Below are 18,488 nucleotides of genomic sequence, written 5' to 3'. Positions count from 1 at the left end.
CCACCCTGACCTGGGACAATGCCTCAATTCTCAAGTGGCTCCAGGCTCACAGCCCATGTCCCAATGTGACAATAACCAAGTGACCCTTATCTAAGCCCTGCAGGAGACCTTTCATGTCACTGAGATGCAAAGTTAATTTGAAAAGAAGACCAGATTCTATACAGGAACTTGTGACAGTATTCATGGTCACCAGGAACCAACAGATTTCTGGTTTCTCAGTTTGGCTTAAATGAAGTGAAAGAATCAGAATTCCACTATCAAGTTGCTAGTTGTTTAAGGAATTATTAACAAACTGCTGATAATCTGTGATGATTACCACAGGGGTTATGTACATACATACATAAATACTTACACTGATAAATTTTAAGTTTCCCATTCAATTTTCATAGGTAGTTCTTAAAAAAAAAGAACCAACTGACTTGAAACAAGTTTTTATGAGCCCTTAAAGCATAATAATATGTTTCAATGGTTGCAGTATTATTTAACATGTACTACTTAGAACCACTATACTTTTTCAGTTTTGTAACTTTTCAATGGACAGCAGCGCTATGCGCAGATACGTTTTGTATCAAAAAGTAGGACATGTCAAGAAATAAAAGTTAGTTAATGCAATTGGGGTGGATACGTACCATGCCTTATGGTCATCACATGACAAGGTACATTAGGCTTCATCTGCATAGTTTTTGAACTTTCAGAATCACACTGATTAAGGCTAAGATATTTTGCAGATGAACTTATACCACAACAATCCCTAGCATGGATGCAAATATCTTGGTGGAAAAGTTCTCGTAGCTTATTCTTCTTGTGATTCAAGGTGCTTAACTTACTGGCCCCACAAGCTAAACAACTCATCTTTGGTACAGGGGCAGCAGCTTGGCAGTATAGTTACTAGAGATGCTGTGCGGACAGAGCTCCAGACCCCAAAGGCTGAATGCCACCACTTCCAACACCCCATCCTTTTCCCCTGCTGCTAATTTTAGCTGTTAGCAGTGATCTAAGCCTCCAAAGCAGGCAGTGGGCAAGGGGGACTGGAGGGCTAAGTAGTGGCAGCATTCATCCTCTAGGTTCCAGTTATGCTGACAAGTCCTACAACTGCAATTTAACCAGGAATAAGCTACCATTGTGCTCATGCTACACAGGCTGTACCATACTAACTACAGTGATGGTATTAAAGCAGTTTAACTTATCTTCATACAAGGCCTTAAATGAGAATAAATAAAATTATGTTCGCAAACTTTTTTCATTCTTTTTCTGCTGCCAGCAGCCAAAAAGCAAGCCAGTCTCTTTAAAAGGTACGGAACTTAAGCTAAATGAAAGACTGTATGTGTTAAGGCTTTTCTCTGTAGAATTCTCTATTTAACCAATAACATTTATTTTTCCTCCTTCAGGGTTTTAAATAAGAAAAGCCAACTAATCTTCATAGAATAATGAAGAGGTATCATTGCTAGGCCTCCTCTAGTTAATGCTGTTCTACCACATTTCAACTTTGTGCCCTACCCCTTAAGTTCTGCATTAACTATTTCATTTTGCACAGCTTCTGATACAGCAGAACATAGTACTGTAGCATCAGTTACTCATCCAGAGACAAGCTATTTCATTATCAGGACTCCCTCCACTCTCTACCTTATTTCTACAAAATAACTGACATCTACTGGAGTAGTAAAGAGGACTGAACATAGAATTAACACTTACAACCATATACTCTCAAGCAAGTATTTAAAAGCCTTTATTTTAGACTTGGGGGTGCAGGGCCTTTTATATTAAATTTCATTCAAGTGAGGGGGACACTGTTGAGGGGATTCAACAAGCCATTAACAACCAGTGTGAAATTTCAAGTGGTTCCATCTTCGAAAGCCCTGCCTCCCTCCCAACACATTCTTGGAAACACCCGCGAAAAACAACTCCCATCTTACCACCATAAACTCCCCCAAATGCAAGGCCAGCCACCTCCCTATTCATCCAGCAGTCCCTTCCAGCTTTAGAGAAAGGCAATGATGGAGATTGGCACAAGATACCATGCAGCATCATGACATGACAATTCTGTCCCAAAGAAGAACAGACCAAAAAGAGGGCAATCAAGACACTAGAAGAAGCTGATGAAAGGGTCCCATGACTATCTGAGCAACCACAATGTTGTGAAGAGAACTTCAGACACTAGATAGTTGCGATGTGGAGACAGGCCCAAGGCAGAGGTTCCCAACCCCCAGGCCGCAGCCAGGAACTGGGCTGCAAAGGGTTGGCTACTGGACCAGAAATCTGGACATGACTGGCATACTGTGGACCAGCAGCCAATCCCTTTTTATACCGAATATAAAAGCCAACCCCTTTTTATACTGCAGGTTGTCCGTGGTCGTCGCCAGCTTAGCCTCACCAAGTGTGGGATGAAACCTGAAGAAAGGTACACCTGTATGGAAGTAATCTTAGACCACTGGTTCCCAACCTTTTTACACTGTGGACTGGAAGTGATGACTGACCGGCATACCATGGACTGGCAGCCAACCCCTTTTTATACAGTCCGCGGTCTAAAAAGGTTGGGAACCACTGGTGTAAGGTTACATCTGTCCTGGTGTCTTTTTCTTCAGGTTTCAGCCCGTGCTTGGTGAGGCTAAGCCAACAACAGCCACGGAGGACCAGCACCATCCAAGTCCGAACGGCCTTTCAGCCACCGTATCAACCCGACCCAGCTCCTTGTAGGTCGAAACAAGCTGGCTATGCCACCGAGGCCTGCCAGGAGCCTCCACTTGTGGTATGACTAGCAGAAAAGAATCAAGCACAAACAAAGCTCACGAGAGGGAGCAGATTTGCTTCGGGGGGTGGGAGGGGGAGGAGGCCGCTGGGAACGCGAGGGCCGCCGGGAAGGGAGGGGAGAACGGAGTGGGCAAGGCAGGGGCTGCGGGCAGGGGTGTGTCCCAGCGCCTGCACCAGGCGGGATCCGCGGAGCGAGGCAGGGAGCACGGCCGGGCCCCGATGCGGGGAAGGGAGGCGAGAGGCGTAGCCCGGCTCCGTACCTCGAACATGAGCCCCAGCAGGAGGCCCATAGCCAGGCAGGACACGGCGTCCGCGTGGTTCTGCGTGACGAACTCATGGCTCAGCACGGCCGGGCTCTTGTTCTTCCTTCGCAGCCCCATGGCGCTGCCGGCGGCCGGGGCACAGGCGGCCCAACGGCTCCGCGAGGGGGAAGCGGCCCCTGCTCCGCTACACGCACACCAAACACCCTGCGCCGGGGACCCGCCCCCTTCCCAAAGGCAGCCAATCGCTTTGCAGGATCCCTCTGATTGACACGGCTACCGGCTAATCGACAGGAGGCGCGGCTTCCCCGTGGGCGTGGCCTCCGAGCCCGTTAGGCTCTGGGAACTGCAGTCGGGGTGCACGCGAGTGACGCGATTTGCTACGAAGCGGGGGGCGGGGCCTGTCCGGCTCCGATCGGCGGGGCGGGGCGGGGCTCAGGAGGAAAGCGGCGAGGGCGCAGGTTAGTGTGGGGTTGGTTGAGGGGCTAGTGCCGCCTCTTCTTCCCCCTCGCTCTGAGCGGGTGGCTCGTGTCCCGTGGCTCAGCCCGACGCGGGCCCGGGGCCTGAGGGGAGCAGGACTGTTCCCGGAAGACACCCCCCCGCGTCCTGGGGACGCTTGAAACCCGGCCGAGACAGCAGCGGGGCCCAGGGGCAGCCAGGCCCGAGGAGAGGCTGGACGCAGGGTTTGAAATTTGGGGGATACAGATGAGAGCCTTGCCCCCCCCATAAGAGGCGAGAGCCCCCAGCCACCCCACACCTTTCTGAGCAGCAGTGGTAGCAGCTGCCAAGGGTGGGAGTGTGATTCAAACTCGGGCGCAGGCAACCCCACAGGCCATAGGTCACTTCAGCAAGGAGGTGGTGGTGGGTGCCATTTTTCCATCCCACCATGCTGCTGCGGGGCTCCTCCCTGGGCCTGGACAGGCTCAAGGCTCCATTGAGGGTTCGTCTCGGATGCCAGACGCACCCACCCAGCAGGAAGCCAGCACCAGACTCCCACCACCTATCGGTGCTAGAACCCCCTGCTAGTGAGGTGCTGATCCATCGACAGGGCCAGCAGCCACTCTTAACCTGGTACCAATTCTTGCCAGTTTATCCAGATTCCTACTTAGTGTTTTAGGGTGTTTTTTTAAGCCCCAGGTCTTCCAGTTTCCAGCACCTGGGTTTAATTTTAAAAAATGACAGCAAAAAGCTGGAATATGAACCCAGAAGAGTTCAAATAGAGAAATCCTTTTTTATTTGCCTTGGTGCCTTGGCTTTTGAAAGAAAGTATTGAGGGGCCTGATTTATGATTGTTGAACAGTTGAGGTCAATGTGTGTGTAAGGAAAAAATTGTTGTAGCTGTGTTGGTCTAAGGACATAGAGAGACAAGGTTCTTTAGGTAGATGTGATATCTTTTATTAGACCAACTAAATAGTTGTGAAAATAGTTCATTGCAAGCTTTTGGGTACAAATGTCCTTCTTCACAACAATGTCTCCCTCTTCAGAAGAAGGGTGTTTGTACCCAAAAGCTTGCAAAAAACAGTTTTTCCAACTATTACAGTTGGACTAATACAAGATATCACATTTATCCAAAGAATCTTATCTGACTGTGAGGAAAAGTTTAATCTTTTAGGTTTGTTGCAAGAAGGGGCAGCCAAATCTTTGGAATGATTGATTAATTACAGATGATTTGCTCTTCTATCCTGGGTACTCAAATTTAATATGACTCAGTAATCTTGGCTTTTAGCATGAAAAGCAGCTCATAAGTTACCTTACAAATTAAATTCTCATTTCTTCTCTGAGCTACAGTTTTTCAGATGAGCAGTCCCTTTCTTTGTCACTTTTGCATGTGATGCCAAATCAATTTATCATGTTCTGCTATCAGTGAGCTAGCAGAGAGGTCTAATATATTTTTTTGTGGTCCAGTTAAATAATCAATGACTTTCAGTCATTTTTTTTCTCAAGGCTGATGACGGCCTGAAGTTTTGTTGGGTCCCTCAGTTATGTTTCAATACACTTTACTCCATTTACAAATAAAATGGATATTCTGACTTCCAAGAACTGCAAATTCAACATAAAATCTAAAAATCTATTCACATGTAGTATTGTCTGGTCCTTAGAATAAAAAAATGTCAGCAATACTTAACTGACAGTTTGCCTGATGATGCTTGAACCAGCGTAGAATGTAATATTGCTTTTTGTTAGATATTTTGGTTCTACAGAGCAAGCAGGAAAATAAACCTATATTATCCTTCAAGGTAAATGTTGCTATTAATTAAACATAGGGCAGATGCAAGTAAGAATGAGCCATTTTTTCCTGCCTGAGTCTTGATGCATCAACAAACACCATGTAGGCAGAAGTTGCATAAAAACCCATCAATGTTAAGAAGTTTCTGCATTAGTGTAGGACTCTACCCCAATGGAGTTTGTTGCAGCATTAGGAAATAACTAATTAAATCATCTCTGAATATTAATAATGTTACACTTTTTCTGCCATGCAAAATTGCAGTAGTATCAGTTAACAAATAATATGTAATTATAAAATTATCATTGTGTAATTGAAATTGTTCTGATCTAATTTAGTAAGAATATCTGCTCTCAGTTGAGATTCTTCATTCATATAAATAACTCCAGCCTATCGGTTTTCTTCGCTCTTGAATGGAAAGTAGCAAAACCCCAATTCTACAAACACAGGCATTTTACCACATATACAATTTTATTTACCTGAGCAGCCAAAATGAACATCATAGAAGTATTCACATGAGGGTATAATTATACATATCCACAAGGTTTTGCAGAATTTGACTTTTTCTTCCTAATGCATATATATTTTAAACAACTGTTCACTTTATATTTTTTTTTGGTTCTTCAAGGGGCCTTAAAGAGTGTTTGAGTCTTACTAAACTAAAATGTTTTGGAAAAAACCTTGTAGTTAAAGCTAGATGTTGAAAATTTTAGAGGATATAAATTTGAAATGGATATAAATATATAATATATAATATGAAATATATAAATATATATGAATAAAATATATAAATATATATGAAATTGGATATAAATTTCTCAAAGCAAATACAGTACCAGCTCCCCTTGCTGAGATTGTCACCAAAAGGGACAATTATGATGCTGTTCTATGATACAGAAACCTATCCACTGGAAAGCGTATTAAAGCAATAAAGTCATTTAATGGAAGGAGGTCACAATCAGGCATGAAACTTTTAGCTATTTAAATCCTAGTCGGTATTTGAACCCATAGTCTGGACTCCAGAGAAATTTAAAAAAACCCCCAAAGATTCAAGTCATTTCTTGTTTCTGAGTCATCCATTCACTTTTTGGAAAATCCACAAGTGTTGCATCAAATTGATGAACTGGTATATTACAGACAGTAGCATAGTTTTAGTGAAAAGTGGAAGAGCCTTTTAAATCATTTTGTTCATCTCTCCTAGACAGTACCAATTATTTACTTGTTTTTATTTTTTGAAAAGTTTATTCAATAGATTTGGAGGTAGAACAGTGAAGGAAAGAGGGAACAGACATATTCTGCATTCTTCTTTTTGTCTAATATAACATGTTTGGTTCGCAGATAGTAGTTGATCAAGTACTATAGGCTTTTAATTGTCCTTTTCATTATTGTTACATATAGTACTTACCAGACTCTTCTAGAGTAAAAGACACTTCGTCAGGCTTATTGCCTGGAATACATTTTAGGAGAGGGTGTTTAAGCACAAAACTCTGCCTTCTCGCTCCTTTTTTATAGAATTAATATGTTGCTCTCACAGGCAGTGGGCCTTGAATTCAGAGCACATGAGAAAGGATCTGGAAGTTAACCTTTGAAAATAGGAATATGTGCTTGCTTGACTCTTCCTTTTCCCTATTGAGTACTGATGCAGATTACACCTGTACTAAGTTCAGTACATCTAGGAGTGCTTCCTAATGTGGATTTTGTAATACCAGGAAACATAAGGAACCCGATTTTTTACAATCTGTGAGAGACACTTGTTGGAGATAGGGTGACCATCACAGAGGACGTTCTGGTTTTCTGCTACTCTATCTACTGTCCTCTATTGATACAAAACCCAATGCCTTTATGTTCTCTATTTTTCTCATCAAGAGAAGAGAAAAATAGAGGACATAAAGGCGTTGGGTTTCATATCAATAGAGAACAGAGGACAGCCGAACTGTCCTCTATGATGGCCACCCTAGCTGGAGATAAAATACATTCACCTTCTCATTCACTGCAGCAAAGAGCCTACTGATCAGGATACTCATTGACAAAAAATGACTGTCTAGAGAAGCCTCATGTACTGATAACAGTGCAAGGTTGGACAAGAGACAGTTAAGAAACTGATGTATCTTGGGTGATTTACTCTTTTCAATTGAGTTCATAGGGACTCTTAAGAGGTTTCAAAGTTTGGGGTACTGCATGTTAAGTAGGTATTTATGTAGGTGAAATTAATATGCAGTAAATTTGAATTATTTCAGCCATCAAAAGGGCCTACTTTACAAATTAATTTCCCTTTATTCTGAAGCTAAGCCAAAGCAATTTAGGGACAGGTAGTAGCCCTTATCTTTCACTCTAGACTTACGGTACGTCTCTTAGACAGCTGTGTTTTGGGTTATGCTGTTATTCTTATTGTCTGTTGCACATGACTTACAATAAGACTTTATGTATAGAACCTAAAACTAATTCAGAACTGTTTATAGTACTGCAAACAAGGTCTAAGGGCATTTATTTTTGTTGCAAAAGATACATAGTGATTTTACACCTACCAAATTACTATAGCTACTAATTTAAGTTTCAAGTAAAATAAATTTGTATGTTGCATGAACAGTAGAAAACTGGATTGTTTGAAGTTTAATGCGCAGACTTAACTGAAAAGATTTCTGCACTCATTATTCCAGGATAGTTCCTTACATGCAAATAAGATAAAAAGTGGAAAAGTAAGGAAAACAAACAAGATGAACATGTTGGAACAGTGTAACTGTGTAAGACCTGCCATACAGTTTCACTGTAGGATTCTGTTTCCACTCCAACAGTTGATATGAAGTACAATGACCCTTTCTACCTGCTACATACTTGGTTAGCTCTTGTGGGAAAATGCTAGAACTCTGAACTTAGTTCTTTGTAGGTAAATAAAGAAGAACAGGAAATGCAACCATTGTTTTTAAACATATTTTTATCATTATTTATTATTTATATTGTGGAAAACTTTGTTAAACAAATCAGTGAAGCCCCAAAGGGTTTATAGGTCTTTGAAATAATTGATTTAGAGTTTGCATATATAAGAAATAAGAAACTGTTTAATTGAGCTAATTGGGTAGGTATATTAAAACGATCTTTTGTTCTTTTTCTTTAGCCTCTTTGCTGCTGTTTTTGCACTTTGTAAATGTATCATTTGCATTATGTCCTTTGATAAACACCTGGCCCTAGGTCTAAAGCAAGAAAACACTTTTTCCTATCTACTGATTTAGGCATCTGCTGTTTTATCAATGAGTATCTTGTTTTCTGTGCCTAAATTAAATAGGTGCCGCAGCAATGATTTGGGAAAATATTGAGGAGCCTTCTGTGATTTATGAATCATCAATTACATGAGTTGTAACTGCTGCTCCTCCTGCCCAGTGTTGAGCTTCTATTAAACAAATGGGCATACCCAATTTAACTACTGTTTCCATTTTTTTTACTTTTTATCTAAGTACCTTGCTTTTTAGTAGTAGTTAGCCTGAAAAAACGATTTAAAAGCTTTACAGTAATAAAAAATGTCTGCAGCTAAAATGTGGAGAAAGTTGTGTGCTAGACTTAGACTAAGATTTTTTTTCTCCTGTAAGTTTTTTCTGATATGTATGTATTTGGTAAAGGAAATACTGTATACAGAAAATCAGTGTTGTGTGCCCTGTTGTGTGAACAACTAGAGTGCAACAGCGCTTGCAGAAATTAACTATTTGGGTGACAAGCTATGCCAATCTGTTCTCTCTATTTGTAAAAACAGGTAGCCTTGTTAATCTGAAGGGAGAAGGCAGAGTAGACTTGCAGTTTACAGACAAACTAAATCAGAGCTATAGTTTGTCTATAAGGTGCAAATCTATCCTGCCTTCTCCATGTAGAAAACAATACCAAATTTCTCTTCCAGAACTGTAGAAAGCCTGACCACAGTGAACTAACAAACGTAACCTACAAATTGAAAAAAGGAAAGAAAGATCCAGTCAATGTAATGGGGTGAGTACAATCATCTTAAAAAACATCAGGTCAAATATCTTAATGTTGGGCATATGATATCCTGTTTGATTTTATTAATGATGTTTACTGCAGTCCTGCTATAGAAAAGAGTCTCTGCACTAAAGAGTTTACAATTAAAACAGACAATACAGACACAAATGTGGTAAAGGGCATAATTTACAAGTAGAGTAACCAGTGTGATGTTATAATTTTTTTTTTGTTTTAATTCTTGTTTTCTGGGGGGAGGAGAAAAACCTTATATAAGAAAGATAAACTAGGAAGAACGAGAAAATAGAGTAGGGGTCAGCAACCCCTGGCATGTGTGCCGAGCATGGCATGCAAGGCCATTTTGCTTGGCACACCACCGCCAGCCCGGGCTCTAAGCAGCTGCTGCCAACCAGAGAGCCCAGGCTGCTCCCAACAGGCAACTGGGAGGCTGCAAGCCCTGCTGGAAGCAGACCGGGCTCCATGGGCTGGCTATAGCCAGGAGGCTGCTAACAGCTGCTCTGGGTTCCGGCATGTTGGCACTCTGGCACCTTCCAAGGTAGACATTGTGGTTTTTTCGGCACTCCAGCCAAAAAACATTGTCTATCCCTGAGACAGAGTAAGAGGAGAGGATGTAGAGTGATAAGATGTGAGGTAGAGGGGAGGGGTGGAGCAAACAACCAATCAACACAGGGAAGATAACATTTATTTTTTTCAGAACTATAAAAAGTTTTTGCATTGTCCCCCAGTCCATGGTTTGTAAGTTTTTCTTCCTATCACTTGGAGTCTCTGACTGGGAAATTGATGGAGGCAAGTGGTGGGCCCTGGCCTATTTTATTCATTACCTGATATTGACCTATGGAAGAGCTTTCAATTCCATAGAGGTAAAATGCTAAAAGATCAGGATGTTTAGGTCTTTGGCCTTTGTGGGTTAACTTTTGGGTCCGTGCAGAGCCTCCCTAAAGTTAATGAGACTTTAGCAGGAGCAAAGAGCTTTTTTCTATTCAAAACATCTTGCAGGATCAGTACCTTAGTTTTGAAAGGAAGATGGATACAAAATAAGTTATTTTGTTGCTTTCAGTTGTTTCCCATAACATAAGGTAAATCCTGAAAACTAAAGGCAAAACATTTAAATTGGATAGAAAGACCTAATCAGCCTAATGATCGAAGGGAAGCTGGGTGACAGTGACCATTAGCTGATCACCTTCACCATCTGCCGTAAATCTGGCAAGTCAGTCAGTAATGCAGAAGTCCTTGACTTCAGAAAAGCAGACTTCAGCAAGCTAAGGAGGCTTGTCAGTGAGGCCCTCAAGGGCCACAACCCAAAGGGGAGGGGAGCCCAGGATGCGTGGTTGCTTCTCCAGGGAGCAATTCTGGATGCACAAGGAAAGTCTATCTCGTCTTGGAGAAAAGGCAGCAAAAGGGCACAGCAGCCCCTTTGGCTTTCCAGGGAACTAGTGGACCTCCTGCGTCTTAAAAGAAAGACCTACAAAGGATGGAGAACTGGATCCACCACCAAGGAGGAATACTTTGCACTGGTCCAGACCTGCAGGGAGCGAAACAGGAAAGACAAGGCTGTGACGGAACTCCAGCTAGCTTCAAATATCAAGGACAATAAAAAGTCCTTTTTTAGATATGTGGGGAGCCGGAGGAAAAGCAAGGGCAACATTGGTCCCCTGCCAAACCAGATGGGACAACTGACAACTGATGCCCAGGAAAAAGCAAACTTGCTAAATGGGTACTTTGCATCAATTTTTCACCAGTCCCATGGGATGCCCCTGGCCACTACAGGACAGGCAGGCCTCCATCAAAGTTTGTGAAGGAACACCTTGAGGGGCTGGATACCTTCAAGTCAGCCAGCCTGGACGGTTTACACTCGAGGGTACTCAAGGAGCTGGCAAGCATCATAGCTCAGCCCCTGGCACAGATCTTTGAGAACTGGTGCTTTGGTGAAGTGCCCGAAGATTGGAAGAAGGCCAATATGGTGCCTATCTTCAAGAAAGGGAGGAAAGTGGGTCTTGCATACTACAGGCCCATCAGCCTGACCTCTATCCTGGGGAAGGTCTTGGAAAAGATTATCAAAGAAGCCATCCTTAACAGAGTAGCTGATGGCAACATCCTGAGGGATAGCCAGCACGGGTTTGTTGCAGGTAGGTCTTGCTTGACCAATCTTACTTCCTTTTACAACCAGGTGACATATCACCTGGACAAGGGGGAAGAGATTGATGTTGTATATCTTGACTTCAAAAAAGCTTTCAATCTTCCATTGATTGAAGGGAATCCCATGATCCCCTTTTGGCAAAACTGGCTAACTGCGGTCTCGGCCTCACTGCAATCCATTGGCTGAGGAATTGGCTCCGTGGTAGGACCCAGAGGGTGGTGGTGGACGGAAGTCAATCGTCTTGGTGCGCTGTGACCAGTGGGGTCCCTCAAAGCTCTGTTCTAGGGCCTATACTATTTAACAATTTCATTAATGATGTAGACATTGGTGTCAGAAGTGGACTGGCCAAGTTCGCTGATGACACCAAACTCTGGGGTAAAGCCTCCACACCTGAGGACAGGAGGGTGATCCAGGCAGACCTTGACAGGCTCAGGAAATGGGTGGATGGGAACCTGATGGTGTTTAACACCAAAAAATGCAAGGTTCTCTACCTTGGGAGGAAAAATCTGCAGCATGCTTATAGGCTCAGCAGTGCTACGCTTGTTAGCACTACAGATGAAAGGGATTTGGGGGTTAAGATTGACCACAAGATGAACATGAGCCTTCAGTGTGATGCTGCGGCTAGTAAAGCAAGCAAAATGCTGGCTTCCATCCACAGATGCTTCTCAGGCAAATCCCAGAATGTCATTCTCCTGTTGCACTCGGCCTTGGTGAGGTCACAGCTGGAGTACTGCATCCAGTTTTGGGCTCCACAATTCAAAAAGGATGTGGAGAAGCTTGAGAGTATGCGTGAGGCTCTCCTCTGCACTACCAGAGGTCAGGAAAACAGACCTTATGATGAGAGGCTGAGAGCCATGGGACTCTTCAGCCTGGAAAAGCGCAGGGTCAGGGGTGATCTGGTGGCCACCTACAAGTTTATCAGGGTTGTTCACCAGGATCTGGGGGAACGTTTGTTCACCAGAGCGCCCCAAGGGATGACAAGGTCAAACGGTCACAAACTCCTCCATGACCATTTCAGTCTGGACATAAGGAAAAACTTCTTTACCATCTGAACCCCCAAGGTTTGGAATAGACTGCCGCTGGAGGTGGTTCAAGAACCTACTTTGAACGCCTTCAAGAGACATTTGGATGTTTATCTTGCTGGGATCCTGTGACCCCAGCTGACTTCCTGCCCCTCCGGCAGGGGGCTGGACTCAATGGGTCCCTTCCAGCCCTAGTGTCTATGAAACCTATGAAAATTTTTAGTATAGTAAAAATGTGCTTGCATTATGTACGACATTGTGTCCTGCTACATTGTGATTGTGCAGTATATGCTACTACCGTCTTTTCATTTCTGTCTTCCACAATGAAATCCTGGTAACTGAGGAGGGGTTCCTTTTGTGTTTCTAAAAAAAGAGCCATTTTAAAATTGTACACACAATTCTTAACAGAAACTAATTTAAACCCTATACAGATATACAATCCATCATGTTTTAGGGGTGTCCAGTAAAAATATAGGAATTTTTCTGCCATTCAGTTAGGGTAGGTTTAAAGTTTCAGGACAGATTATGGTTAAATATGAATCAGGAAGCAGGGCTATTGCAATGAGTAACAAAAATAAATAATAAACGAATTACGCTAAGTAACCATTTCCACTGTGTATTAGATAAATGCAAATTTCATTTTTATTATCAGGGATATTTCTGATGGGTTCATCAGCTAAACCTAAAATTAGGAGCCCTATTTTTATACACAAATTATTATAATGACTTATAAAAATTAACTTCATATGATACTCACCAGAATCAGCTGACTCTTGCTGTCATTGAACTGAAAGGGAGTTTTGTGTTGATTTTTTTATGGTATTCAGATCATGCCCTAAATAAGATTAGACAAACACAAGATAAGTCACAGATTCAAGCGATGTTGGTTAGAGTATAGACGAAAAAGGAGAAAGTGCTTTAAGGTGGTCATGTGGATGGTGGGAATAATAGTAGAAATGTATGGTTTGTGTAATTTATCATGCATTTCTATATTTGATTACATGGATATTAGTGTCAGTTGGTGGTATAAATATACACCTATTTCCTTGCATCTTTGGGTGTCACCATAAATCAGTTTTCACTGCAGTAGGTGAAGAGTATTTCTCTCCCAGCTTGGAAAAAGATTATCTCTCTGAATGTGTACTTCAAAAAATTTTTTCAAGAATGCTTTGCTTAAAATATTGTACATAAAAAGTATTATCTTACCAATGAAACCTTAGAAAGCTGCAAATGGAAATACTGAAAATTGTTTATGCCATGAGGCTAATTTTAACTTTCTACTCAACTGGATAATGAAAAAAAATGATGCTTCCATTTGTTTTCCTCCTGTTCCCTACATATATAAAGAAGGACTTATTTTCCTTGATTTCCATTTCTAGGTTAAATTTAGCTGCCACCTTAGCCTTTCTAATCTGATCCCTACAAGTGCAGGCCGTTGTTGTATAGTCCTTCTTGGCAACTTGTCCCAAGCTTCCATTGTTTGTATGCCTTTCTCTTCTTTTTCAAGAGGACCATGATATCCTAATAAGCCAAGAGGGATTCCCAGCCCTTCTGCTACCTTTCCTCCACATGGGAATGGACTTCTTTTGTGCTTCAAGGATTGTGTCCTTGAGGAATGAGCACTCTTCATGCACTCCTTTCACCTTTGGTTCCTGGGCCTGCAGTGCTTCCCATATTGTTGCCCTGAGCCTGTTGAAATTTGCTTTCTTGAAGTCCAGAACTTCAGCCCTGTTAGCTGATTTGCCTGCCTTGAGACGGACAGTGAACCTGATGGTTTTATTGTTGCTGTTGCCCAGGCTACCCTCTATATTCAAGTCACTCACCAGATCATCTCCTTTGGTCAAGACCAAGTCTAGGAGAGTGTTACCTCTGGTTGGCCTGTGCACTTCTTGAGTCAGGTAGTGCTCTTAGATACAGATCAGGAAGCAACGTGACTCATCCGACTTAACTGAGTGTTCCTCCCAAGAGATGTCTGGATAAGTCAACCATGACGACCATGTCCCATGCGCATGTGGCTTCTGCCAGCTCTCAAGAAAGCTCCAGCTCAAACTCCTCACCCTGGTTTAGTGGTCTGTAGTATACACCTACAGTTAGGTCTCTCTCACTCCACTCCTCCTCGTAGTTTGACCCAGAGGGTTTTGAGCCACTCATCTTTGGAGCCTATGTCGGCTTCCAAGGAGATGTACTGCTTCCTTACATAGAGAGCTACACCTCTACTTTTCTTACCTACTCAGTCCTCTCTGTGCAGGGTGTAGCCCTCTATGGCTATGTTCCAGACATGTGAGGAGTCCCACCATGTCTCTGTAATCCCTACTAGATTCATAGAGTCATAGACATTAGGGCTGAAAGGGACCTTGGAAGATCATCAAGTCCAGCCCCCTACCTGAAGGGCAGGAAGTCAGCTGGGGTCACAGGATCCCAGCAAGATATAGATCCAATTGCCTCTTAAAGGAATCCAGAGTAGGTACTTGCACCACCTCTGGAGGCAGTCTGTTCCAGGCCTTGGGGACTTGGACAGTAAAGAAGTTCTTCTTTATATCCAGCCTGAAACGGTCTTGGAGAAGTTTATGACCGTTAGACCTTGTCATCCCATGGGGCACTCTGGTGAGCAGCTGTTCCCCCAGATCCTTATGTATACCCCTTGTATACTAGATCGTAATGCCCACTGGAGAGTAGGAGGGCTAGCTCCTCCTGCTTATTCCCCGTGCTCCTAGCATTAGTGTGTAGGTACTGGAGTCTTCCAGTTGAGACCTTTACTTTCCTGTCACACTGAGGAAGAACCATTCAAGGGTGGCTCTCCTAATGTTCCAAGCTTCAGAGCTTTCTTGTGTACCAGTCCCCAGGCATGCTCCAGTTAGTTTTTGTCCCATCTCCCAGCGTTCTTAGTTTAAAGCCTTATCTAGAATATCAGCCACCCTGGCTGAGAACAGGGACTTACTCCTCCACATCAGGTGGATGCCGTCCCTTCCAAGGAGTCCTTTCATCCTGACGTGTCTGCTGTGGTCAGAGAAACTGAAACCCTCTCAACAGCACCACCACTGGAGTCGTTGGTTCACTTCTTTGATGCATCCTTCCCTCCTAGGTCCATGGCCTGCAACCAGGAGCACGGAGGAAAAACTACCTGTGCCCCTGACCCCTTGAGCCCAGCCCCCAGACCTGTAGTCACTCATGACCCGGTCCAGATTATTCCTGTCTGTGTCATTCATGCCCATGTGGACATAGTCTTGTTGCTATAAAATGGGCCTGGGAACAGAGCCTGGGGCTGCTTACAGAAGTTAAACCCCACCCCCTCTCAAAACAGCACTTTACTTTAAATTCAGTGCACTCCTGACCTGAGCCCAGTGCATGCCCAGAAGAGGCAGTGTGTTAGTTGGACCCAACATCTGTATAGATTGGGTACTTTAGTGGGGCTTTTTTTGATTTAAATCAGCTATTAGATAAAAGCACCAAAAAGCCCTGCTAAGGTGCCCAATCTATACAGGTGCTGCAGAACCGAGTTGAACTAACGTGCTGCTTCTTCCAATAAAGTTCAGTTTTCTTGTTTTGTTTTGTTTTTTAAATGTGTGTTAGCAACCTTGGGTTTTATTCCAGGCCCAGCTATTAACTTCCTCTTGGGTTTATCAATCAGGGACATCAAGTCCCAAGATTCTGTCCTTTGAAGACCCATTTTTCAAAGTTTGTTTATGCCAGGCAGAGAATCGCCAAAAGAAAAATCAGGTGCAAAATACTGAACATTTTCCAGAGACTTTTTTCTTTTTTTGCCTATTTTAGCCCTACAGAAGGGGAGAAAGCATACCTTTGTATTCTACTCCCCCAGCTAGGACCCAGTATCTACTTAATTCATTGATTCTCAACAGGGTGCTGTGATATCACCACTGCTACAGTGTGAAACTGTCCCGTGCACTTTTAGGAGGTGCATTGGACCTGAACTGGGAAGAGCTGCAGCTGAAAGGCAGGCCGGCCTGCATAAAGTAATGCAGCTCCAACTGCCCCATGTACTTCTGGATAAAATAAAAGTTTAAAGATCAAATTGGTTAATAATATACTAATTATAATGTTTATATTATGATATACATAATATATTCATATTATTTTTAAAACTTGGGTGCTGCTACATTGTGAAAAGTGTTGGAGAGCTGCCTTGAATCTAAAATAGCAAGGGATGTGAAGGGTAACAGGAAGGGTTTCTATAAGTATGACTATAGCAAGAGGAGAATCAGGGAAAGTGTGGGTCCCTTACTGAATGGGGGAGGCAACCTTGTGACAGAGTTCCAAGGAGGTAGAACTCTGTCAGTGCTCAATGCCAGAAATGCTCAATGCCATTTTCACCTCAGTCTTCACAGGCAAGGACAGCTCCCAGCCTACTACATTGAGCAGCACAGTTTGAGGAGATGAGCAGTGCTCAGTGGTGAAAGAACAGGTTAGGGACTATTTAGAAAAGCTGAACTTGTACAAGTCCATGGGGCCAGGTGGATGCACCCGAAGGAGTTGAGGGAGTTGGCTAAGGAAAAATTAACTGGATGAATGCACTGTAAGTTGGATAGAAAACTGGCTGGAGCATTGGGCTCAGAGGTTAGTAATCAATGGCTCGATGTCTTTATCAGCGACCTTGAAGATGGTATAGAGTGCATCCTCAGCAAGTCTGCAGATGACACCAACCCAGGGGGAGTAGGAGATACATTGGAGGGTAGGGCTAGGAATCAGTGACCTAGACAAATTGGAGGATTGGGCCAAAAGAAATCTCATGAGGTTCAACAAGGCAAAGTACAAAATCTTGCACTTAAGATGGAACAATCTCATGCACCAGGACAGATTGGGAGCTGACTGGCTGGACAGCAGCTCTGCAGAAAAGGACTTGAGGGTTACAGTAGACAATAAGATGAGTATGAGCCAGCAGTGTGCCCTGGTTCCCAAGAAGGCTAATGCCATACTGGGCTGAATTGGTAGGTGTTTTGCCAGTAGGTCAAGGGAAATGTTTATTCCCCTTTATTCAGCACTGGTGAGGCCACATCTGAAGTACCATGTTCAGTTTTAGGCCCTCCTACTACAGAAAGGATGTGAACAAATTGGAGAGAGTTCAGCAGAGAGCAACAAAAATAGGGGGCTGGAGGACATGACATAAAAGCCAGAGGCTAAGGCAGCTGGGCTTATGTAGTGTAGAGAAGAGAAGACTGAGGAGGGATTTAATAGCAGCCTTCAATTATCTGGAGCAGGGTTTGAAAGAGGATGGAGCTTGACCGTTCTCAGTGGTGGCAGGTGACAGAACAAGAAGCAACGGTCTCAAGCTGCAGCAAGGGAAGTTTAGGTTAGATATTAGGAAGAATTTTCTTATCAGGAGGTAGTAAAACACTGGAACAGGTTATCCAGAGTGGTTGTAGAATCTCCATCCTTGGAGGATTCCAAGACCCAGCTAGACAAAGCCTTAGCTGGGACGATCTATTTCGGGATGGTCTTGCTTTCAGCAGGGGGTTGAACTAGATGACCTTCTGAGGTCCCTTCCAACCCTAATTTTCTATGATTCTAGATTCTAAGAACCACTGACTTAAGTTCTGCTACGCATTATCACTGTGGGGTAGTCATTTATTTTCAATTTCTCTATCTCCCTATTTACTAAATGAAGCCAGTTCTATGGAAAGTGTTTTCTGAGTGTTGGCTAAATGGTACTAAATAAATGTGATGTATTCATAGTTATGAATGAAAATAGACTAATGGAATCAAAATATTAAATTGATTTTGTTGAAATAGTTTTTCCATCTCCCTGCTTTCCAAAAAATTCTCTGTGCTTGATCTTCCTATTGAGTAATATTTTATACAACTTATTTCTTCCACACAATCATGTAAAATCTTATTTCCAAGAGAAGAATAATTTCTGCACATTCCAAAATAGATGGAAATCCTAGGTGAAGTTCTGGGCCTACTGAAGCCAGTAGGACTGCAGTTTCACCCCTGTACCTTATGTAATGTGTTGTTAAAATTATATTTAAATAAACTATCCTGGACTACGAAGACCATATTAAGTGCTCTCTGTCCAACAGAAATTGAAGACTAGAACTTCAGGTTGTGAACTTGAAATTTTTTTAATCTATTTTTCTTTTATCATTTTCTTATGTGGGTAAACT

General features: G+C 42.9%; 2 protein-coding genes across 3 annotated transcripts in view; one reads left to right on the top strand and one right to left on the bottom strand.

Moving 5' to 3' along the window:
• The window catches only part of LOC149856655 (translocating chain-associated membrane protein 1-like 1), a 29,408-nt gene extending 26,186 nt beyond the window's left edge, over positions 1-3,222 (bottom strand). The window contains exon 1 of the mRNA XM_090064752.1: positions 3,009-3,222. Within this exon, the coding sequence (XP_089920878.1) occupies positions 3,009-3,128 (120 nt within the window). The 5' untranslated portion in view covers positions 3,129-3,222. The remainder of the gene's footprint in view (positions 1-3,008) is intronic.
• Positions 3,223-9,115: 5,893 nt separating this feature from the next.
• ZMYND8 (zinc finger MYND-type containing 8) overlaps positions 9,116-18,488 on the top strand; it is a 110,000-nt gene continuing 100,627 nt past the window's right edge. For both annotated transcript variants that reach the window (XM_090064501.1, XM_090064496.1), the window contains exon 1: positions 9,116-9,201. In XM_090064501.1, the coding sequence (XP_089920627.1) occupies positions 9,197-9,201 (5 nt within the window). In that variant the 5' untranslated portion in view covers positions 9,116-9,196. The remainder of the gene's footprint in view (positions 9,202-18,488) is intronic.

The sequence above is a fragment of the Crocodylus siamensis genome, chromosome 10 (genome assembly GCF_052110815.1).
Source record: "Crocodylus siamensis isolate JL-2025a chromosome 10, ASM5211081v1, whole genome shotgun sequence".
NCBI lineage: Eukaryota > Metazoa > Chordata > Crocodylia > Crocodylidae > Crocodylus > Crocodylus siamensis.
This window is presented reverse-complemented; position numbering and strand designations above follow the sequence as displayed.